The sequence below is a fragment of the Leishmania mexicana genome, chromosome 25 (assembly GCF_000234665.1).
Source record: "Leishmania mexicana MHOM/GT/2001/U1103 complete genome, chromosome 25".
NCBI lineage: Eukaryota > Euglenozoa > Kinetoplastea > Trypanosomatida > Trypanosomatidae > Leishmania > Leishmania mexicana.
Window position 1 is genome coordinate 58,385 of NC_018329.1, and position 19,068 is coordinate 77,452.

Sequence of the window (19,068 nt, forward strand, 5' to 3'; positions counted from 1 at the left end):
TCGAAGCCTAAGAAACCAAACGGAAATCATACACAAAAAAAACAGTCCAGATGCACCGAACACACGTGTGTGCGTGTGTGCGTCGCTGTGCGACACGGCACTGGAAAAAAGATGCGCATCGCGCACACTGGTACGCCCGCTCGTCCTCACTGGGAGTGCTCCTCCTCATGTCACCCTTTCCTTCCTTCTCGCTCTGACTGCCCGACTGTATGTACATTCATCGTTCATCACGTGGCCAACGTTGCCTCCCGCCGCACAACCCGTGCCTCAAGTCACCATCAGCTCCGCAGATACTCCGTTTTCCGCTCTAGAGAAGCGCCTTCAACTCCGGATCGGCCACACAGTTCACCTTGCTGATGTCAACGGTCGCCCCACAAATCGGGCACGTGAGCGTCTCGCTCAGCCGCGTCATCAGCGCCGAGTAGGTAGCAGGGAAGCCGCAGCAAGGGGTCGCTGTGTAGTCGTTCTTCACGATGTGCTTGCCCGTCACAATGCAGAAGGGGATTGTGTTCTTGCAGGCGCCACAGTCTAGTTCCGTCTCGGCAACAGGCGCGTCACAGTAGGGGCAGGGTAGCATCGGTTCGACTGGGTCGACAGCGTCGTCCTTGCTATGACGGCGCACGATGCCCTCAATCTTCTTGCGTGACTTCTCCGTCATCTCCGTCCGGTACTTCTCGTTCTGAATAAGGAAGCAGGCGTACTCGAAGGCGGACTTCTTGAAGTTTGACTTGATACACTGCAGCACAGTAGTGGTGACAATGTTGGCAACGTGCTTCGGAAACTTCTGTATGTTGCGGGACACGCGCAGCAGCATGCGGCATGCCGTGTCTTCATTCTTCATGATCTTGAGCAAGTCCTTGACGATTATGTAGGAGTGCAGCAGCATCAACGCGCGGCGTAGGTCGTTCGGCACACGCATGTTCTTCTGCTGAAGAATGCTGTAGGCCTCCACGAGGGTCTTGTGCGCGCTCTTGTAGTTGCCCATCTCCTGCTCCTTCGCCGCAATGATGACAGACGTCTTGGCCGCCTTCTCGTAGCTGCCCATGGCTAAGTAGAGCTTGAAGATGTACGATGGGTCCTTTGGCTCGCCGTCCGTCTCGCCCATGAGGTAGTCAATGAACTTGTTCGTCAGGCTGTCGCTGTGCGCCTTGCCTACCACCTCCACCGCCTTCTCGATGTCCTCGGGCTGCCCTGACTCGAGATACTTCTTGAGGGCCTTGGCGTAGTTGCCGCTAATGTGGTAGTACATGCCAGCCTGTCCGGCCTTGCCCTCATTGTCGTAGTACTCCGCAATCATGGTAAAGTCTGCCTGGTCCGCTAGCGGGGCGACGCCGTCCTTCAGCTGGACCTGGTTCAGCAAGGCACTCTCGAAGTGGAACATGCAGTCATGGGCCTTTGCCAGCTCGAAGGCCTCGTCCAGCGACTTGGCCAGGACGAGAAACTCGACCGCCATGCCATACTCGTTCTGCGACTTGCACTTCTTGGCAACGAGGGCGGCCGCGTTGGCGGAGCGAGTCTGCCGTACAATGAGGTAGGCGCCATGGAGGTCGTTCAGCTTCTCTAGCTTCAGCCGCACCGCATTGTCCCAATCCTCGGCCTGCAGGTAGGCCTTCTCAGCATCTGCGAAGGCCCCCTCCGCCTCCTTGCCGTGGGCGTAGATGCCGATGATGTTGCGCGACTTGATGAGAGGCAGCAGACGCGCCGCCGCCTTCAAGTTCTTGCATCGCTCGATGTAGATCGTTGCCGCCCGCTCAAGGTCGCGGGCCTTCTCGTAGAGCTGCGCCGCCTCCTCGTGCTTCTGGTTGTCCTCGCAAAGCTTGGCGCACTCCTTCACAAATGGCATCTCCGTCGACTCCTTTGCAATCTTCATGGCGTCGGCAATGCTGCCGGTGCGAATCTGGCAACGGGCCGCACCCTGCCGGCACTGCTCATTATGCCGCTCCACCTCCTGCATAGTCACCGCCAGCTCCGTGCTCGCTTGGCCGGTCGGGAGCTGGCGGTGACCTTGCTGAAACATCTCTAGCGCCTTCGCGTACACGCCGCGGTATTCGAGCTGCTGTGCGTACTCGCGTGAGATGACGGGCACTTCCTCTGGCGCCAGCTGCGCTGCCAGGGTGAGGGCGCGCTCCCACTGCATCATGTCACGTCGCATCTCTAATGCGCAGAGCGGTTGCGAGGAGCGAAGAAAGAAGTTCTGCGCGTCCTTCACGTACCCCATGATCATTGACACGTGGCCGAGCAGCAGGTTCTTCTCGTGGATGTGACGGATCTTCTCCAGACACAGCACAAGGCTCGGCTGCGATAGCTGCCGATAGACGCGGATTGCAAGCTCCACGTCCAGCATGTGCAACGCTTTCACAGCCAAGTCCTCTGCCTCCTGCGGAGTGGAAATGTTGTTCGACGACCACCGCAGTCGATTCAGCGAGAAGTTATTGTAGAATGCCTCGGCGTTGGGGGTTCGCAGAAAGATGTTCGTGTGCGTCTGCAGCGGCACCGTGTCCAGCGTCCCGTTCGACGTCTGGCACACAACCGTGCCACGAAAGAGTGCGATGGGGGTGTAGTCCGATGGCAGTGGCGTGTACAAGTTTGCGTTGGTGGTGTCCTTCACCAGCACCGACTCACAGGTCGCGCCGTGGCGACTGTGCGGCGTATTCACGAAGGTCACGCATTTCTGACTGTCGTGCGTCATGAAGACTGTAGCCTCGGCCTGGTCCCACAGTACCGTCTTCTGGTCCGGTTCAAAGCCCTCCGCCTTGTTGGCGACCTCCGTGACGAGATTGAGGTTGAAGAGGTCGTTGCTCTCGTCCACGTAGGCGACGTGCGTGCAGGCGGGATTCGGAAAGGCGCGCTTGACACCCGTGTTACATGTAAACGTTGCCACCTGCTGGAAGTTATGCAGCGCGTACACGCTCACGCGGTTTGTCGTGGCGTAGAGGAAAAACGCCTCGGAGAGGCCGATGGACACGAGGCGAGTGTCGCCGCTCTGTGGGAAGTACACTGGAGCGGCGGCCTGTGGGGTGTCGCGGATCGGACTCACCTGCACTCGTCCATCGCACACAACTGCCGCCAGCTGCGAGTTCACTTTCAGATCGGTGACCGTTGACGGGTACTCCACCGTCAGCAGAAACGCCGAGTGAGCCTGCTGCGATGCCTCTGCCACATTCTTGGCCGCGTCCACCATGGGGTATGGGAGGCTATTGGGGATGAAGTATTCGTAGTAGGACACCTGGTTGTTCGCGCCCACCCCGAGCATCGCCATGCCAGCTGAAATGAACGTCGGGTCACTGTTCACCGGTACCGTGCAGACCATGCGGTTGTCCTGCAAGTTCTTCACCCCAATCGTGCGGGTGGAGATGAAGGAGAAGACGAGCGTGCCGTAGGAGGCGCTGACGTTTAACACTTTCAGCGTGAACACGGTAACATTGCCATGGTCCGTGCCGAGGAGAAGCTGCTGACCATCTCTCGACCACGTGAGCAAGTCTGGTACCCCCTTGTCCGACTCGAACGTTGCCTCGTCGCCGGTGGCCGCGATACCGTCATCGTTGATGCGCAGCAGGCGCACACGGTTCTCAGCGACCGCCGCGACGAGACCGCTGCCCTCGCCGAAGTTCACCATGTGCACGGCGCTCTTCGACACGCTGACGGAGCTACGCAGCCGCACCTCACTGCCGGCCAGGTCCAGCAGACCCACCGCGCCGCTCTTAAACCCTGCCACGAACTCGCCATTGATGCAGGCAGTCAAGGATGTGATGAGGCCAAGCCCGGAGTTGAATTGGCCGGCTGCCGTTGAGAACGACCGAAGGTCGACAACCATTACCGTGTTGCCGAGGTTCACGGCGGCGAGGCTCAAGCTCTTCGGCGAGCTGGCCGTCCCCGAAACGCACACAGACTGCGGCGCCGAAGGCAACGGAATCGTTTTCAGCGTGTTGCCTTCCGCGTCAGAGATGGACAAACTGCGGTCTGCTGAGATAATCAAGAGACGGCTGTCTGGCCCGGGGGTCCACACACCGGAGAGAAGCTGTTGCGTGTGCGTGCCCACCACCGGCACAAGCCGCAGGGTCCTCCGGTTGTACACTACGAACTGACCGCTCTTCGCGCCGATAGCGAACTGCGGCTGCGAAGGAGACCAGCAGATGAAGCGCAGGTCGCTCAGCTTTGTGTCTATGGTGTCAGTGTGGCGTGTGCGATGCGCGTACAGGTGCACATCAGAGGAGCTTCTAGTGATGATGGCGAGTGTGTCACTGCCGCAGTCCCACGCCATGTCCACGACACCCGGCATGGGGAACTGATGCTCCACCTTGCCCAGCTTGTTCAGGATGAGTACCCGGCCCTTCGAGCCAGTCACCGCAATCAGCGGCGCAGACGAGTGCAGCGCCTGCACGACATGCCCGCGGCCCACGTCTGCGGAGGAGATGTCGAACTGCTTCGTGAGGCCCATTGCGTGATGGGCGACAAAAAGGCCCCAGATGAAAACGTGGCGGCAGCGAAGCGATCGGAGACAACGCTGTTCAGGCGTGCGCACACGCACATGCAAGCGACTCAATGTCAGAGAGCAGCCCAAATACTATACGCTGCGGTATTCACGGGTGCGTGTCTTTCGGTGCGTCGCGACAGTCCCCGCACTCTCGTCGGATTCTCTCGCGACTCTCCGGCGCACGCGGCGAGAGAGAGTGAGCGTCGGTGCCGGGGGGGGTGCGGCGCAGGTCCTCTCGCACTGCTTTGCGGCGGTGATCGTCGTTGGAGGTGCCCCAAATGCTGTCTGTGGTCCCTCGCACACAGATCCACAGGCACACGCGCGGTGGGCAACAACCGCACAGGAAACCGAGAGGAAAGCGACTTTTGGGAAGGAGGTGAGGAGCCTAAACAAGCCCAGCCTGGCAGGTGGAGATACGGTGAACACCTTCCCGCACGCGACCCCCAAACTAACAGGGATAGAAAACTGAGCGCTGGCATGTAACGTGGGCGCGTGCGAGTGTGTGCCGGGCCGTCGGACGGGGGAGGGGAATAGGCACAGAGAGGAAAACGACTGTGGAGAGTGTCGACATGCTGTGAGTCATGCATACAGCCTAGATTTAGAGAGCCCCGCACCCCGCATCCGGTACCCTGGCTTCCTTCTTCAACTCAGTTGGGGAAGTAAGCCTGAATACGCCCTGACATGTAGACCACCACCCTCTCTCGCGCAGGCACACACAGAGGGGATGCACTGCCTCTCCGTGGTCTACACTACCCTGCCTGCAAGCCGAGCCACGGCTTGTACAAGAAAGAAGGGGTGAGAGGGGTAGCAGGAAAGCAGAGTTAGTTACGACAGAGACCACCCCATTTTTGTCGGACGAGGCGTCTCGCTGCATGCCACGATTTCCTTCCAGCGCCTTTTGTTTGTTTTATTATCCGCAAGAGAAGCCACTGTGGAAGAAGAGCTCAGGTGTGCACGCGCGCAAGAGGAAGACGAGCGGGCGAGTCAGGAACGCGAGAGAAAAAGCGAAACACAACGAGAGAAACAATGGAAAAAAAAGCCAGCAACCCAACGCGCCTGATGCGCACGTCACCACGAGAGCTGGCACACCACCCATAAAGAAACCCTCACCTTGAGCTGCAAGAGACCCATAGCTCTCAACCGCCGCCATCGACACGGCTGCTCATCGCCCGCGCACAATCCAACGTCCCAAAATCGACCAAAACAAGAGCATACCCCCCACACACACACATACGGGATCCCCTCCCACACCGCCGCTCAAAGTCCCCCCTCCCCCATCCGCGCATCGCCGGGCGCGATGGCAGCCTCACACACACGCGTCACACCAAATGCGCCGACTCAGCCATCTGACACCACGGCCTCCGCCTCAAAACCCCACCCACACACACACACACGCACCAGCAGGCCGTGCGACGGCCGGGGGTGGGATGCCTTCGAGTCCCCCTGACACTCTGCCCATCATGCGGATGGTGCACGCGTGTTCACTGTCGCAGGTCGCCTGCGACGCAAGCGTCGCCCAGGGCCTCAGCACCGACATCAGCACCCATGCATCGCCCTCAACTCACCACGTCGTGTGTGCCCGGCCCTGTCACCACCAGAGGCGGCTGCGCGTGCGGCGGGGAGAAAGGGTGGAGGGGGGCTTGCTCGGCTTCCTCTCACACAGAGCTGGTGGAGGACACTTGGGCCGGGTGAGCCCACGCGCTGATGTGGTGACCACTCCTCCCCACCCCCCGGCCCGCCATCATCAAGGGGTACGAGGAGCGCCAGGCAGGAAAAGAGAAGCATCTCACCGAGCGCAACGCAGAAAAAGGAATGCCCACCGCCGCAGAGCGTGCAAAGAGCGGCGAAGAAAACGAGTTTGTTAGAGAGACGGTAGGATCGAGCGCAACAGAGAGGAAAGTGAACAGGTGAGGTATGCAACACACAGCGGAAAACACTGGCAGTAGCGGAATTATTTTTGAACAAGAACGGTTGTGTTGTCAGCCCAATTCTCCCCGCCTCCGCCCCCTCCTCCTCCTCCTCCTCCTGCAAACACATACATGTATATTTCTGCAAACCTCGTCACTCCCATTTTGCTATCATCGTCGACGAGCCAGACGCAGCCGGCAATCGCAACTGCCGATAAGAAGGTTGTCAAGCAGCACTACACCAGCTTCTTGTGAGTGGCCTTGGCTGAATACTCCCAGAGAGCGTTCACCCGCTCATAAACGGCTATTAGAATGGCATTGCCAGGAAAGGCCCGCACCGCAGTGACGCTGTAGCCGCGGAAAAGACCGCGCATGCCCTCCGTCTTGTACAGCCGCGTGCACGCCTGACGGAAATTCAGCTTCAGATAGTCCGCTTTCATCGTCTGCTGCTTCGTCTTCACTGCATCGACAGGGTACGTTGGGGTCCAGAACGCGACACCGGCGCACCCCCCGCCGAGGAAGTGCACCCACGCCGGCGCCTCGTGAAACCTCTGTCCCTCCGACAAGAAGGGCCTGATAACAGACTGGAAGACTAAAAAGTAAAGACCACAGCCGACGGCCTCGCGCACCATCATTGCTATGTGCCCACGGAAGAGGCCGCGGATGCCGCGCCGCCGGTAAGTGGCAGCGGCGCAGTCGAGAGAGTTTTTGTAAATGCGTTCGTCCACGGGAAGGGTGTTCTGAATTTGCATTTTGCACTTGATGAGCTCCGCCGGGGTGAGCACCTGCGAAACTACAATGCCGCCGGTGGCGCCGGCCACCGATACCGCCAGGTACGGCTCCTGGTTCGACGGGCCACAGTAGCCATACGTGACTTTCTGAAACCCCTCAATCGCCGAGCGGTACGAGACAAACAAAATGGCATTCTCGCACGCCGCGCCAATCACCGGGGCGGGCAGACCGCGGAAGAAGCCGTTCACAAGCCCCTCCTCTTTTGCAATGGTGCGGATGCATTGCAGGACGCCCCCGTAGCGCTTTCCATCGTCCTGCAAGCGCACCTTGATGGTGTCCATCGGGTACTCCACCACCGTCGCACTCGCCCCACCCAGCGAGCCGGCTAGCATTTCGCGGGCGTCATCGGCGTTCATCCGCAAACGGAAAAGAAAAACAAATAAGAAGACAAAGTACACAACGACGGGTCACTGGAACACGCACAGTCGCAGCTCCGCCGAGATGCACGCAGATGCCGACACAAAGGCGTGTAGAGAGAAGGGGGAGGGGGGAGGAAGAGAGAGCAACACGAGGCAAACGATAGTAAACACAAGGGGGCCCGCACAAGTGATGGAAAGGGGAGGTGACAGAGCGGGGAGTCGAAGAGGGAGGGGGTGGAAGGACGGGCAGGGAGGGTCCAGCTAAGGTTTGATAATACTTAATAACACAGGGGGTAGGATGACAGAAAGGGGAGCCAAGAAAACGGAGGGCGAGGCAGTGAGGAGACGGTGATGGCCGTGTGCCTACTCGTGCGTTGGTGACCCTTTTATTCGCGGCACGCGAGTCGTGTGTGCGTGTGAATGCGTGTGTATGTGTTTCCGCTAGAGAGTATGCAGGCTTGACTGCAGGTCGCTGTACGTTGTCTGAATGCCCGACACACGCACGGCGAGATGTGTACACCCATGCACACGCACACAGAGAGAGAGACCAGTAACGAGGTCACACGGAAACAAAGGTGACCTCCAGGTGTCCCCCGGCACAGAGACGGGGCGGCTCCGCTGACTCGGCACACCAGCGCGTGTGCCGAGTGTTTAAGAAGTGAACAAGTGAAAAAAAAGAGTCTTAGTAACTTAGGGAATGCGTGGTGTGTGGCGTCTCGAGCAGCGAGACAGGGGAGGGGGTGGGGACAGTGAGAGCGAACACTACCCCAAGAAAAGGAAACACACAAGCAACGCTCGACGACAGGGTGGCACCAAGCGCTGCTACCAGAGACACAGGCAGACACAGCCACTCAAACGCACGAATCTCCACCTACGAAGGAGACGGTTATGTGCTGCACGGGCGAACGCAGTGTGCGCGTGGTGAGAGAAGTGGAGAAGTGCAAGCGATGGCACTGCGTTGCTCGTCTATTCCTCTACCCTTCTTGGACCTCTGCGCACGAGCGTGGGCCTGTGTGGGTACGATAGTCTCTGCGTGCTGTGGCTGCACACCGCAAAACAGAGACGTGTAGGAGAACGTCCACTCACGCTCTCTGCCTATCACTGATACGCCGTAAAACAACCGCCGCCCATGAAGACGAGAGGCGAGGAGGAGGGGGTGGGATGTGCGTGCGCTGCAACGGACAGGTCACACTGAAGGCGCACACAAATCCATACGCACACAATAGAAAGGCGTAACAACCAAACAAGAACACAAAGAAAAGAAAGACAATCTGTGATTATGCGAGTGCGCCAGTGTGCGCGCCTGGGGTGTGTGTGAGCGGTGCAAATCGAGCGACCGTGGGGATGTGCACAGGTACAAGCCAAAGACCAGACGAGGGGACAACAACAAAAGGACAAACTCAGCAAGGCACGCTGCATTCCCGTTCGTTTGTTGCGTGTTGCGCAGGCGCACGACGGTGGCGTCAGCGGTCGCGGCGATGAGTGGGTGGACCCGAGAATGAAAAACAGGAAAGACGGAGAAGGCGGAGACATGAGGCGCTGAAGAATCGTCAGACAGAGGATGCGCAGACGCATGTGCGCACCTGCTGGCCAGTGTGCAAGCAAAGGGAGAGAAATGCACGTGCACCGTCCCCAAGTGACGAGGGCAACACAGAGACGGTGCGAGATGAGGAGACCAGAGCGCTGGAGGCACCAAGCGGTCCTCACTCCGCCACACACACATGCGCCGCTGGAAGGGGTCGATGCAGTCCTATCTTCCTCTGCCTCGGCCCATGGACTCGTCTCGGCTCCTCACGGTGTCCGTCAAAGGAGTATCACACATTTCTGGATGGGCCGGAGTGGTCTACAGGTGCAAGACGTTTTCTGTGTCTGGGTGTGTCTATTGGCTTACGAGACGGTGGCCGTCCACCGATGTGATAGTAAGGACCCCATGCACAGGCACACACGAGCAGGCGCATGCACACGCATAGCCATGCACGTCTCCCCGCCGATAGCACACACCAACTGTATGACTTATGATGTCCTGCATCGACAGGGAGAGGAAGACGGACACACACACACACAACCAGCGCGCAAAACAGCAGGGCAAGAGCGAGCGATGGCCTGCGGGGAGCGAGGGAGAAGGGAGAAGAACAATACTACGCGTCACATTCAGTTCGGACGTTGTCGAGGGAAGTTGCGCCCTTGATAGCCGCCACCACCACCCCGCCCAGGGCCGCCACCGTGACCATGACGATTGCGGCTGCTGTTGCCGTTCCCGCCGCCGTGCCCTTGGTGATATCCCGAGTGTGTGCGCGTGGCCTTGGTGAACTCCGCGTACATCTCCGTCTGCGTTTGTGTGCCGTCGGTTTGCAGCACTCGTTGAAGCACCATCGGCGGTGCCGTTCGCATGCGATGCTGCAGCCGCTTCGTGTCACGCTCGAAGCCGGCTGTGAAGAGTGACTCGGCCACGTCCACCGGTGGCGCAAAGGTGAACGCAGGTGCCTCGTCGTCGGAAAACTCGTCTTCATTGTCGCTGGGTAAATCCTCGTCGTCCACCTCACTCTCGCACAGCAAGAACCCGGGGTACTCGTTCTGCAGGCTAATGCGGGGGTCCGCCGGACGCGGGGGAGGGTTGAAGGGAGGTGCCACCTTGTCTGTGAAGCGGTGGCACATGTCAATCACGTCGCCCATCTCGATCCACGCAATGGGGAGCCGGTGAATGTTCTCGCCGAATATGCGAAACAGGTTGCCAAGCGACGCATCCGCCGCCGTCACCTCCGCGTCCGCGACCTCCTCCGCACCCTTCTTGGCCAGCCAGCAGTCTCGCACAACCCTCATCGCCTTCATGATTGGTGCAAACTGCCGCGTCGAGCCGAGGCGGAAGCGCCTCACTGCCGCCGCGCGCTCGAGGCAGTCGGCGAGTGCATCGAGGTCTCCGTCGTCGCACGCCTCGCGGAGCGACAACACACGCTTCGCCGCGTGCGCCAGCTCTGCGATGGGACCACGCCCCTCCGCGTCGTCCTGCAGACCCAGCGCGATCTGGGCCGTGATGCACTGGCGACAGTTGTAGTGACGCGCGAAGTTGCGGCCGCGCACCACCTTTGTGCACGCTGGGCACTGCAGTGACTTCCACGTCGCCTCATCAACATTCTTGTCGTTCGTCAGACGCACAATCCACTGGCCGCCCTCGTTGACCAGACGGAAAGTGGGGGAGTGGATAAGCAAGAACTCGCGCACGTTGCCAAACTCGGCGACCGCCTCCCTGTTCGCCAGCGTTGAGATGCGACTCACAAGCACATCCAGCTCTACCGCGCCACCGCACGCCGCAACAGCATCCTGAATGAAGCGCACACCGAGAGGAAAGTTGCCGCGCTTCACGCCATGTTCGTCGCGCGGAAACTCCAACGGCATCTGAATATCCGAGAAATCCGGGTACGACCCGTCGGCCCCTCCCATACCGCTGCCGAATGCGTTAGTACCCGAGTGCGTGCCGGTCGGGGCGTTGGCAGTGTCCTGGCGCACGCGCTTCAGCATTTCGTGCTCCTGCTTGCGGTCCTGCTCCTCGCGGCTGCGCTCCATCATCTCACGCAGGCGCTTGCGACGCGCCTCTTGGTAGTTCTCCATGTAGCCCTCTGGTACTGCCTGCATGAAGCCCCGCGGCGCGCTAGCGTCGGGCCGCATCTCCGGCACGACGATCTCGACGGGGCGAGATGGCGCGTAGCTGCTCGATACGCTCATCGCCATTTGGCTGTCCATCGTCTTCACCTGCAGTGAGTGTTTGTGCTCAGCGGAGCGCTCGACAGCGATGGCCTTGGTCGTAAAAGCCCCAGTGGTACGGAGGGCCTTGGAATACACTGTGAGAGCGGTGCTGCCTCGCTGCTTACGCTGCGCATGCTGTTTGTTGCCGTCCTTGGCCGGCCCGCTCGCCTTCGCGTCTTCGCCGAGTTGTAGCAGGATGAGGGACACCATGGTTTGCCCAAAGGTCACCGATAGCGAGCTTTTCAAGAGGGTCACGAAGTCCTGCCACTCGTCCGAGGTGCGGGCAGGCCCGTAGTGGGTGCACAAGTGGATCAGCATCGGGCGCAGCGCGTCACAGAAGAGTGCGTGCTGCTTCGCCAGCCGGTCCACGAGAAACCACAGCATCAGCCGCTGCGCCCCGGCCGACGTGGACAGCGTGTTCTCCAGTGCATCGAGCAGCTCATTCACGTTGCCGAGGTGTGCCTCGCACTGTCTAGCGATAGCGGTGACCTGTGCGTGCGTAGTCGTGTCTGAGATGCCGGCAATGGCGTCGCACGCCCTCGAGAGGGACATGATGGGGAGGGGGAGGCCTGCAAAGGAGGCAAAAAAGTAAACCGCTCCTGTGCTGCTTCACAAACGCACGTGTCCTCGGTCCGGGAGACTTGGGCGATGCACGGGTGTTTCTCTGCAGCGGTGCGCACGCACAGCGCCAGCGAGGCCGCGGTTTGATGACGATGCGACAAGGTAAAAGCGGGGCGAGAGAGTCGAGGCGAAAGCAAAGCGAGAAGAAGCGAAGAGGATAGGAGAGGGAAGGAACATGGGGCGATGGAGGGTCAACGCCGGGAAACAGGGCAGGGGGGAACGTGGACAGCAAGGCACTTCCCGCCATTTGCGTGAGCGAGCGGGCGAAAGAAGAGAAAATGAGCGCCGACAGCTCAACGACGGCGGGGGGAGGACCTTGACGACAACTCCGCCACCAGAGCGACGCCTCCGCCGAGGAACTTCGGACTGGTGTAGCGAGACGGGCGAACAGGCGAGTGGACACCCTTGCGTGAATGATACAGGGTGGGGTGACAGTTTCTTGTGTGCACGGGTCCTGGTCAGGGCCGCCGTTGCGGCGTCATGTTTGTTTGTTTTTCGGGGGGAGGGGGGGGGTGGACAACACTTGTGTCACAGACGCAAGCGAGATGGTGGACGTCGGTTGAAAGCACGTAATATGCGCACGTGGGAGCAAGGAAAAAGGGAAGGAGGCAGTGAAAGCGAAGACAAACAACAACACAGAAAACAAACAAAGCAAACGAAGTAAAGCAGTGAACAACACCCCCCTTCCTTCTCGCGTGTGTGCGCGTCTTCGTCTCTTATCCACTCACTGCGGACACCACCCAGTCGCCACCGCTGCTTCCTCTGCACACTCCCTTTATCCTCCATCACACGTGTATCTTCTCGTCGAAAGCGAACAGGGCAGGAGAGGTGGTCGGTTGCACCGATGGGCTTATGTCTGTGTAACTGTGTGCTTGTCTTCCGAGATGTGTGAGGAGGCTGTACATGAGGGAGACCGAGGGGTAAAAGGGAGGGGCGCACCAAGAGGGAGGGAGAGAGCATTGAAGAATGCCGGATGTGGGCACAGATAATGTACGGGTATGCGAAGCATCAAGAAAGCATAAACATAACGAGACAAGGAGAGGGCCACACCGCCACCTCTCTTCCACTCCCTCTCTACGCCGCCTCGCTCTCCTCGCTTCTCAAGCGGTTACGGATACTCAACAAACGGAGAGACAAGAGACGAAAACACAAAAACGTAACATTACGCAGGTGCAGCAGCGCACAGTGTTGATGGCAGACGGAGATGCCGGAGAGGAGGAGGCGACCACGGACGTCGGAGGAGGACGTTGAAGGCAGATGTCAGGAGCACCCGCAGTCCCCATAACAAAAACCAACGAGCACAAAGATGTGTGGCAGCCAAGCCACCGCGCCGATCTTTTTACTCGGCAACTCCTCGTCACTGCTCTCTCTCTCTCCACTCTCACCGTCCCGTCACTACGGAGCAGCAGTGGTGCCGTGATGGCACGTCTCGGGTGGATGATGATAGTGGGCCCCCCCATTGTGATGGTGACCGTCTGCCTTGTTGGTGTCGAGGAGACTCCTCGACTGAGCAAAGCGGAAGGGGAATTCCTCGGCAAACTGCCTTTGCGATGGCGACGGGTTCACCTGGACACGCTTCTGCTGAATGAGCTCCACGGCCTCGGCAAACGACATGCCGCCGCAGGTGGTGAGGTAGCACATCGTTACCATCCAGCTGCGGCCTTTCCCAGCTTTGCAGTGCACGTAGACGGTTTGCTTACGCTCTTTGATGCATGCCTCCATGCGCTTCACCGCCTCGGCGACGGCCGCCAGCGGTGCGTTGGCCGTTGTGTCCGCCATGGGGACGTGCATGTATTCCACCTGCGGGTTGACAAGCTTGCGCCACTCTGCCTCTTTGGCGAACTGAATAACGTTCATGCCAAACCCGTTAAGTTCCTCCTCCTCGAGGCACGCGATGACAAGCCCCAAAGTCTGGTTTCGCTCGTCCAGCTGAGCACGCAGCTGCGACAAGTGATCACCACTACTGCCGACCTGCGTCACAACGGGGATGGCACCGAGCACCACGTGCTCCGTGATCCAGTTCCAGTGCAAGAAGTCCGTCGTCACCCCAGTGACTCGTCCTACGTAGCCCGGCAGCGCCGTGGCCATAAGCGAGCCCCAAAAGTAGGCCGCCTTTCCCGCCCGTGAGAGGGTCGCCGACGTGCTCCATTCGCCCTCCTCCAAGGTTGTGGTGCCGCCACCGTTCGCCGGTGCACGGGCGCCTGCGCGCAGCAGCCGCTTTCCTTCCTCGATGAAGGTGTGGTATCGGCGCCTCAGCTGAGACAGCTCACGGTCCTCGGCCTCCGTCAGACTCCCCCCGCCATCGGCGCGCTGCTGGAGGAGGCCCAGTCGCGACTCCTCCTCCTGGGTGAAGGGGCGACTCTCCTCCACGGCCGACTGCATCCCGTTTCGTTGCGCCCTTACGAGAAGATGAGGGTGGGGGCAAGAAAAGGATGGCGCCCTCAAGTAACTCGGCGACGCGCGCTCCCGCCACGCTCGCCGTTTCTCAGTGCAAAGGCTGAATCGGAAAAGGTATACGATTGTGTGTGTGTTGGGACACAGAGTGCCCGCCCAGCAGCGCAATGTTCAATCTTGGCACGAGGTGGGGCTTGGGTACACGCATGCAAGCAGATAGCTGATGTGACCTGCAGTGATGATGGGCTCAGCATAAGGTGAGAGACAAGGACGAAAGAAGCGAAACACGACCAGCAGCAGTGTGTGTGGGGGGGATTTTTCTAGCATGAGGCACGAACGCAGATGCATGTGATGGAGCGCTTGAGAGAGAGAAAGCGGTTCCAGGAGAGGACGGAGGCACACGCTCCCGATTCCGCCCCACCCCACGCCTCGAACCTCTTCATCTGTCTTTCGTCCTCACGCTTCATGCCCGGCACAACAAGAGCTGCAGCAGCTCTTGCGGGCCATCAGGCGTTGATGTCGCTCATTTTTCGCTGCTGCGCCTCCGCTTTCTCTTTTCTGGAGGAAGAGGAAGACACGAAAGTCTCTGCTGCCACCTGCAGAACAACACACAGACAGCCACGCCCTCTCCCCACCCTCCCAAAGCAAGGAGAGACCGGCGCTGAACAGTTGCACAACAAATGGCATCGCTGTGTCAATCCACGGGGCCACGTCCGCGCACGACGCCGTCCCAGCGAAACCCAGGCGCAATCCCGTACGCGTTGTGGTACGACTTACGCTCTGCTGCCGCGTGCGACGCGGTCGCCATCGGCGCGTACTGAGACAGCAGCTTATCCGTGCAGCTCCGTTGTTTGCAGATGTAGTCAAGCGGCACAAAGAGCACGTTCAACAGCTCTGCAGACAACAGGCGCTTGTACTCGGCAGGAGCGTCCTTGTCCTCTTCAAAAAACAAGTGTGGCTTGGGTGCATCGGCAGCACTCAGATGCCCTGCTGCCGGCGCATCCGCTGTGCTTCGCGCCAGGTCAGCGGGGTCGTCAGCTTCGAGGCATGTCGCTGGAGCCGGTACCCTGCTGCTCGCTAATGTCTCCGCGACGTCGCTCGCTCCCTCTCCGTCCTCCAGGGTGGCTATCTCGTCCGTCGGGAAGCGCATGCAGGCGGCGTGCTGGAGAAGTGGGGAAGTCGAACGGACTGCGACATACTCGTCTTCGTCATCCTCGCTGTCGAGGCGACGTCGCTTCGCCGGGGCACCGCTCATCGGTGCAAAGGCCAGGGTGGGTGGGTGGGCAGCCTTCGTTGTGTGGGATACCTCCGTTTTACCGTGCGCGGAGACCCTGCACGCTGTGCGTCCCGTCTGCTGAGTGGCTGCCGTGGATGCGCGCGTGGACGAAGTTGCTGAGCTGATCAACACGAGGACGCAGCGTCCACATGCGCTCCCGCGGAAGCGAGCGAAGCGCACAAGAGGGGGTGAGGAGGACACGAGTAGAAAGCGTGCAGCAGGTGAGTAGAAAAGGGGGCGCGGCCGCAGAGACAGAGGTGGCGTGCACAGGGAAGGGCGGTAGGTGAAGACGGAAGGTGCGTCGACCACGTTGTCGTGGCCAGCTGACACAGTGCTACGGTAATACGCCTCCGTCCTCATGAGCAACAGCAGCGGGACCGGCTCTGACGACGAGTGCACCTGCTGAGGGGAAGCTCATGAGACAGACAGAGAGAGGGACAGGGAAACTTTGTCTTGGTACAAAAGGCGGTGGGAGAGGGTCGACAACAAACGACGCACCAACACACCAACACACACGCAGAGCGACACACGAGCAACGCGAAGGTATGCCGAGTGAGCCAGTGCATCACCACCATCTAAAGGAAACAACAAGGCCAGGGCTGCACAGGCCAGAGAGGACGAGATGGGCACACAGACAACTTGGTCTACGCAGCAGGGGTACGTGGACGCCGGCGCAGAAAAGGGGCGCCGTGCAGTTTATACCGCGGCTCCTCCTGCATATACTCCTCAAAGGATTGCGCGCTCCGCTGGCGGAGCGGCTGAAATGGCGAAGGAGCCGCGTTACCGCCTCTGTGACTGTGCGCAGAGACGTCGTCGCCAGCATGCAAGAAGTGCGTCGAAGCGGTGTCCGGGATGGGAGACATGCGCGGTGGCGTCGATCTCTGCAGGTTAACAACGGCAGGGTCATCACGGGCTTGACAGCCCACTGGTGTGGCGGCGTAGCTGGAGGCATCACCGAGGTTCTGCGGCACGGACGGCTTTGTCAGGTGCCGCACAAGCTCTCCTCGGAAGTCGGACATCTCCGACTTCAGCTCGCGCAGCTGCATCTCGTATGTGCGCTGCATGCTCCGCAGAAGGTCATCATTGTGGCGCGGTGCCGCATGCGACACCTCCTCCTCTTCTCGACACTTCATGAGGTGCTCGAGTCGCAGCCGCTGAGTGCGCTCGCTCTGCAACGCATCCAGTGCCTCACGCAGGCGATACTCTGCCTCCGTGGCGCGCTCCTCCACAAAACGCAGGTCCTCCTGTTCGGTCGCGCTGCTCGGGCGGGCGGCGCGGGCCAACGCCGGTGGTGCCTCGGCCGCTGCTCGTGCGACGTCTGCCGCACGCCGCGCCTCCTTCACAGCCGCCTTGTCGGCAATGGCCTCTCGCTCCCTCTCGCGTAACTCCGCCTCAAGGTCGAGAATTCGCTGCCGGTACCTGTGCTCGTTCGCCACGTGGGCCTGAATCTCGCGTTGATGGAACGCCACGAGCTCCGTCAGCTCCTCTACGCGTGCCTCGAGGACTGCCAAATCGCTTCTCAAAACGCGCGCCACGTGGTCGCCTCGTTGTTGACTCACCGTCGCCAGTTTCTCTTTCGGCTCCTGTCGCGACATTTGTGCTGCTGGGGCGGAAGCACCGCTCTGTAGCGCCGCAAGTAGCGTGCTCTCAGAGGCGCCCTGTCGGGCACGCAGCTCCTCGCGCAGCCTATCGTTCTCGCTGACAGCAATATCATAGGATGACCGCATCGCGTCCAGCTCCGACTGCAGCTCACGACTCTTTTTCTTCTGGAGTCGTACGTCCTCCCTCGTGTCGCGCAACGCCCCCGCATACTCGCGCATCTCGGCACGTAGCTTGCCCATAGCCCGCTCCATCACCACCCGATACGTGTCAAGCTCGTATCGCGCGGCCGAGCGTTCTTCCGAAGCGCCACGTTGGATTGGCTCGGCAGGCGCCGGTGCCGCGTACACGTCCGGTTCTGTCTGCGCTGCACAGGTCTCCCCAGCGTCTCGCGAGTCATCTGAAGAAGGCGCCGCCGGAGATGCGAAACCGAGGCCGGAGGCACTCTCAGTCATTCGATCCTGCGTAGCGGCAGGCGTGTCCACGAGGTCGTGATGAAAGGCGGCGCTGTGACCGGGATCACCGTGCTGAGGATTAGCCGAGGCGCCGCGAGACGCAGTCCTGAAAAAAGGCTGTGACGTTTCCCTGGGCCTTGACCTGCACGCCGTACCAGTCATGTCGGCCGCAAAATCCTCCACAGGTGGCAGCGGCGCAGCTTCGCCGGCGCGCTCAATGTCGAGGCCCACACCCGCCGTCGGTGCAGCGCGGTCGCCACTTGCAGGAAGAAGAGATCCGTTCAAAACAGCGATCCGGGAACTGTACAGACGCGCAGCCGTCTGCGCCACGGCGAAAGCCTCCTGGAACGTCTCGTGCTCTGCCGCCTCCAGCAGGCTGACAGGTGAAAAAGATGCCACCCACGCCCCCGGCTGCTGACCTAGGAGCATCGGCTTCAAAAGGTAGAGCAGCTTGGTTGCCGCGAAGGTGAGTGTCGGTGAGCGACACTCCACCAAGGCCGCCGCGGAGGAGACGGCGTGCCGCGACGACTTCATGCCACGCGCGACCTCGTTCACCGTGAAGGACACGAACTGCATGGTTGTGTTCGGAAAGCCGGTCGACTCATGAAACGCAAAAATGAAACTGATGACTTGATGCTTGAGCTCGGCAAAGGCAGCGGTCATGCGGTGCAGAACGCCGTCCCAGGTGGCTTCCGAGTCCAGCACAACGTAGTGCGCGTCCTCGACCGATGTGAACTGCTCACACGTGTCTTCAAGTATTGTTGGCTGCTCATGTGCAGCATCGGCGTTCCGGTCTGGCATGATGTCGGTCAGGGTGTTGTTGTCCTCCAGCGTGACAGCGCTCACAGAGACAGAGGTGACGCCCGGATGCGCGACAGCGGCGCGTGCGGTGCGGGTCAGAATGCCCTCTACCGGATCTAGTAGCGTGTGGCGGCGGTTGCCGGACTGACCATCAACCACCACAACTGCCTGTGACGCACGGTTGGGTGTCAGCACTGTCGCGAGGAGAGGCTCGACGACCTGGTCGTACAACTGCGTTGAGGAGCTAGTGAACACATCGTAGTTGACCGTTTTACGCGCGCGGTTGTCCACGACATCCACGATGGTGATGCTGTTCTCCGTCCGGTATAGGGTGTAGTAACGCTCGAAATGCTGTGTGGTAAGCAGCTTGCCATACCGCGCCGACAACTCGGACTTGTCGAACTCACGCACGCAGACGAGCATGGAAGAATTGTCCCTTCCTCGAGAACGAAAACAGCTTTCCCTGCTCGTGTTGTCGAGCCGTTACGTGTACGCTCTCACAGACGCACCCACGACAGCCGCGGCCTCACGGGGACGGCTGGTGCTCACACCAAGGAGAAAGAGAGAGAGGGGGGTAGAAGAAAAGATGAGAGAGGCGGAACGAGAGGGGCAGGGCAGGGGAGGGGTCGCACAGAGATTCGCGCCCGCA

At 60.2% G+C, this 19,068-nt stretch overlaps 6 protein-coding genes across 6 annotated transcripts; all 6 read right to left on the reverse strand.

Moving 5' to 3' along the window:
- Positions 1–307: 307 nt before the first annotated feature.
- Positions 308–4,438, reverse strand: LMXM_25_0200 (conserved hypothetical protein; the record flags this gene model as incomplete). The annotated part of the gene is made up of 1 exon (XM_003876023.1): positions 308–4,438. One exon carries the CDS (start codon positions 4,436–4,438, stop codon positions 308–310), a length of 4,131 nt encoding a protein of 1,376 aa, XP_003876072.1.
- A 2,179-nt stretch (positions 4,439–6,617) lies between these two features.
- Positions 6,618–7,529, reverse strand: LMXM_25_0210 (putative mitochondrial carrier protein; the record flags this gene model as incomplete). The annotated part of the gene is made up of 1 exon (XM_003876024.1): positions 6,618–7,529. One exon carries the CDS (start codon positions 7,527–7,529, stop codon positions 6,618–6,620), a length of 912 nt encoding a protein of 303 aa, XP_003876073.1.
- Positions 7,530–9,683: 2,154 nt separating this feature from the next.
- On the reverse strand, positions 9,684–11,825 carry LMXM_25_0220 (conserved hypothetical protein; the record flags this gene model as incomplete). Its single annotated transcript, XM_003876025.1, has 1 exon — positions 9,684–11,825. One exon carries the CDS (start codon positions 11,823–11,825, stop codon positions 9,684–9,686), a length of 2,142 nt encoding a protein of 713 aa, XP_003876074.1.
- Positions 11,826–13,289: 1,464 nt separating this feature from the next.
- Positions 13,290–14,276, reverse strand: LMXM_25_0230 (conserved hypothetical protein; the record flags this gene model as incomplete). Its single annotated transcript, XM_003876026.1, has 1 exon — positions 13,290–14,276. One exon carries the CDS (start codon positions 14,274–14,276, stop codon positions 13,290–13,292), a length of 987 nt encoding a protein of 328 aa, XP_003876075.1.
- A 706-nt stretch (positions 14,277–14,982) lies between these two features.
- On the reverse strand, positions 14,983–15,543 carry LMXM_25_0240 (conserved hypothetical protein; the record flags this gene model as incomplete). Its single annotated transcript, XM_003876027.1, has 1 exon — positions 14,983–15,543. The coding sequence occupies one exon, from the start codon at positions 15,541–15,543 to the stop codon at positions 14,983–14,985; it is 561 nt and encodes a 186-aa protein (XP_003876076.1).
- A 665-nt stretch (positions 15,544–16,208) lies between these two features.
- Positions 16,209–18,842, reverse strand: LMXM_25_0250 (conserved hypothetical protein; the record flags this gene model as incomplete). The annotated part of the gene is made up of 1 exon (XM_003876028.1): positions 16,209–18,842. The coding sequence occupies one exon, from the start codon at positions 18,840–18,842 to the stop codon at positions 16,209–16,211; it is 2,634 nt and encodes an 877-aa protein (XP_003876077.1).
- Between the last annotated feature and the right edge of the window lie 226 nt (positions 18,843–19,068).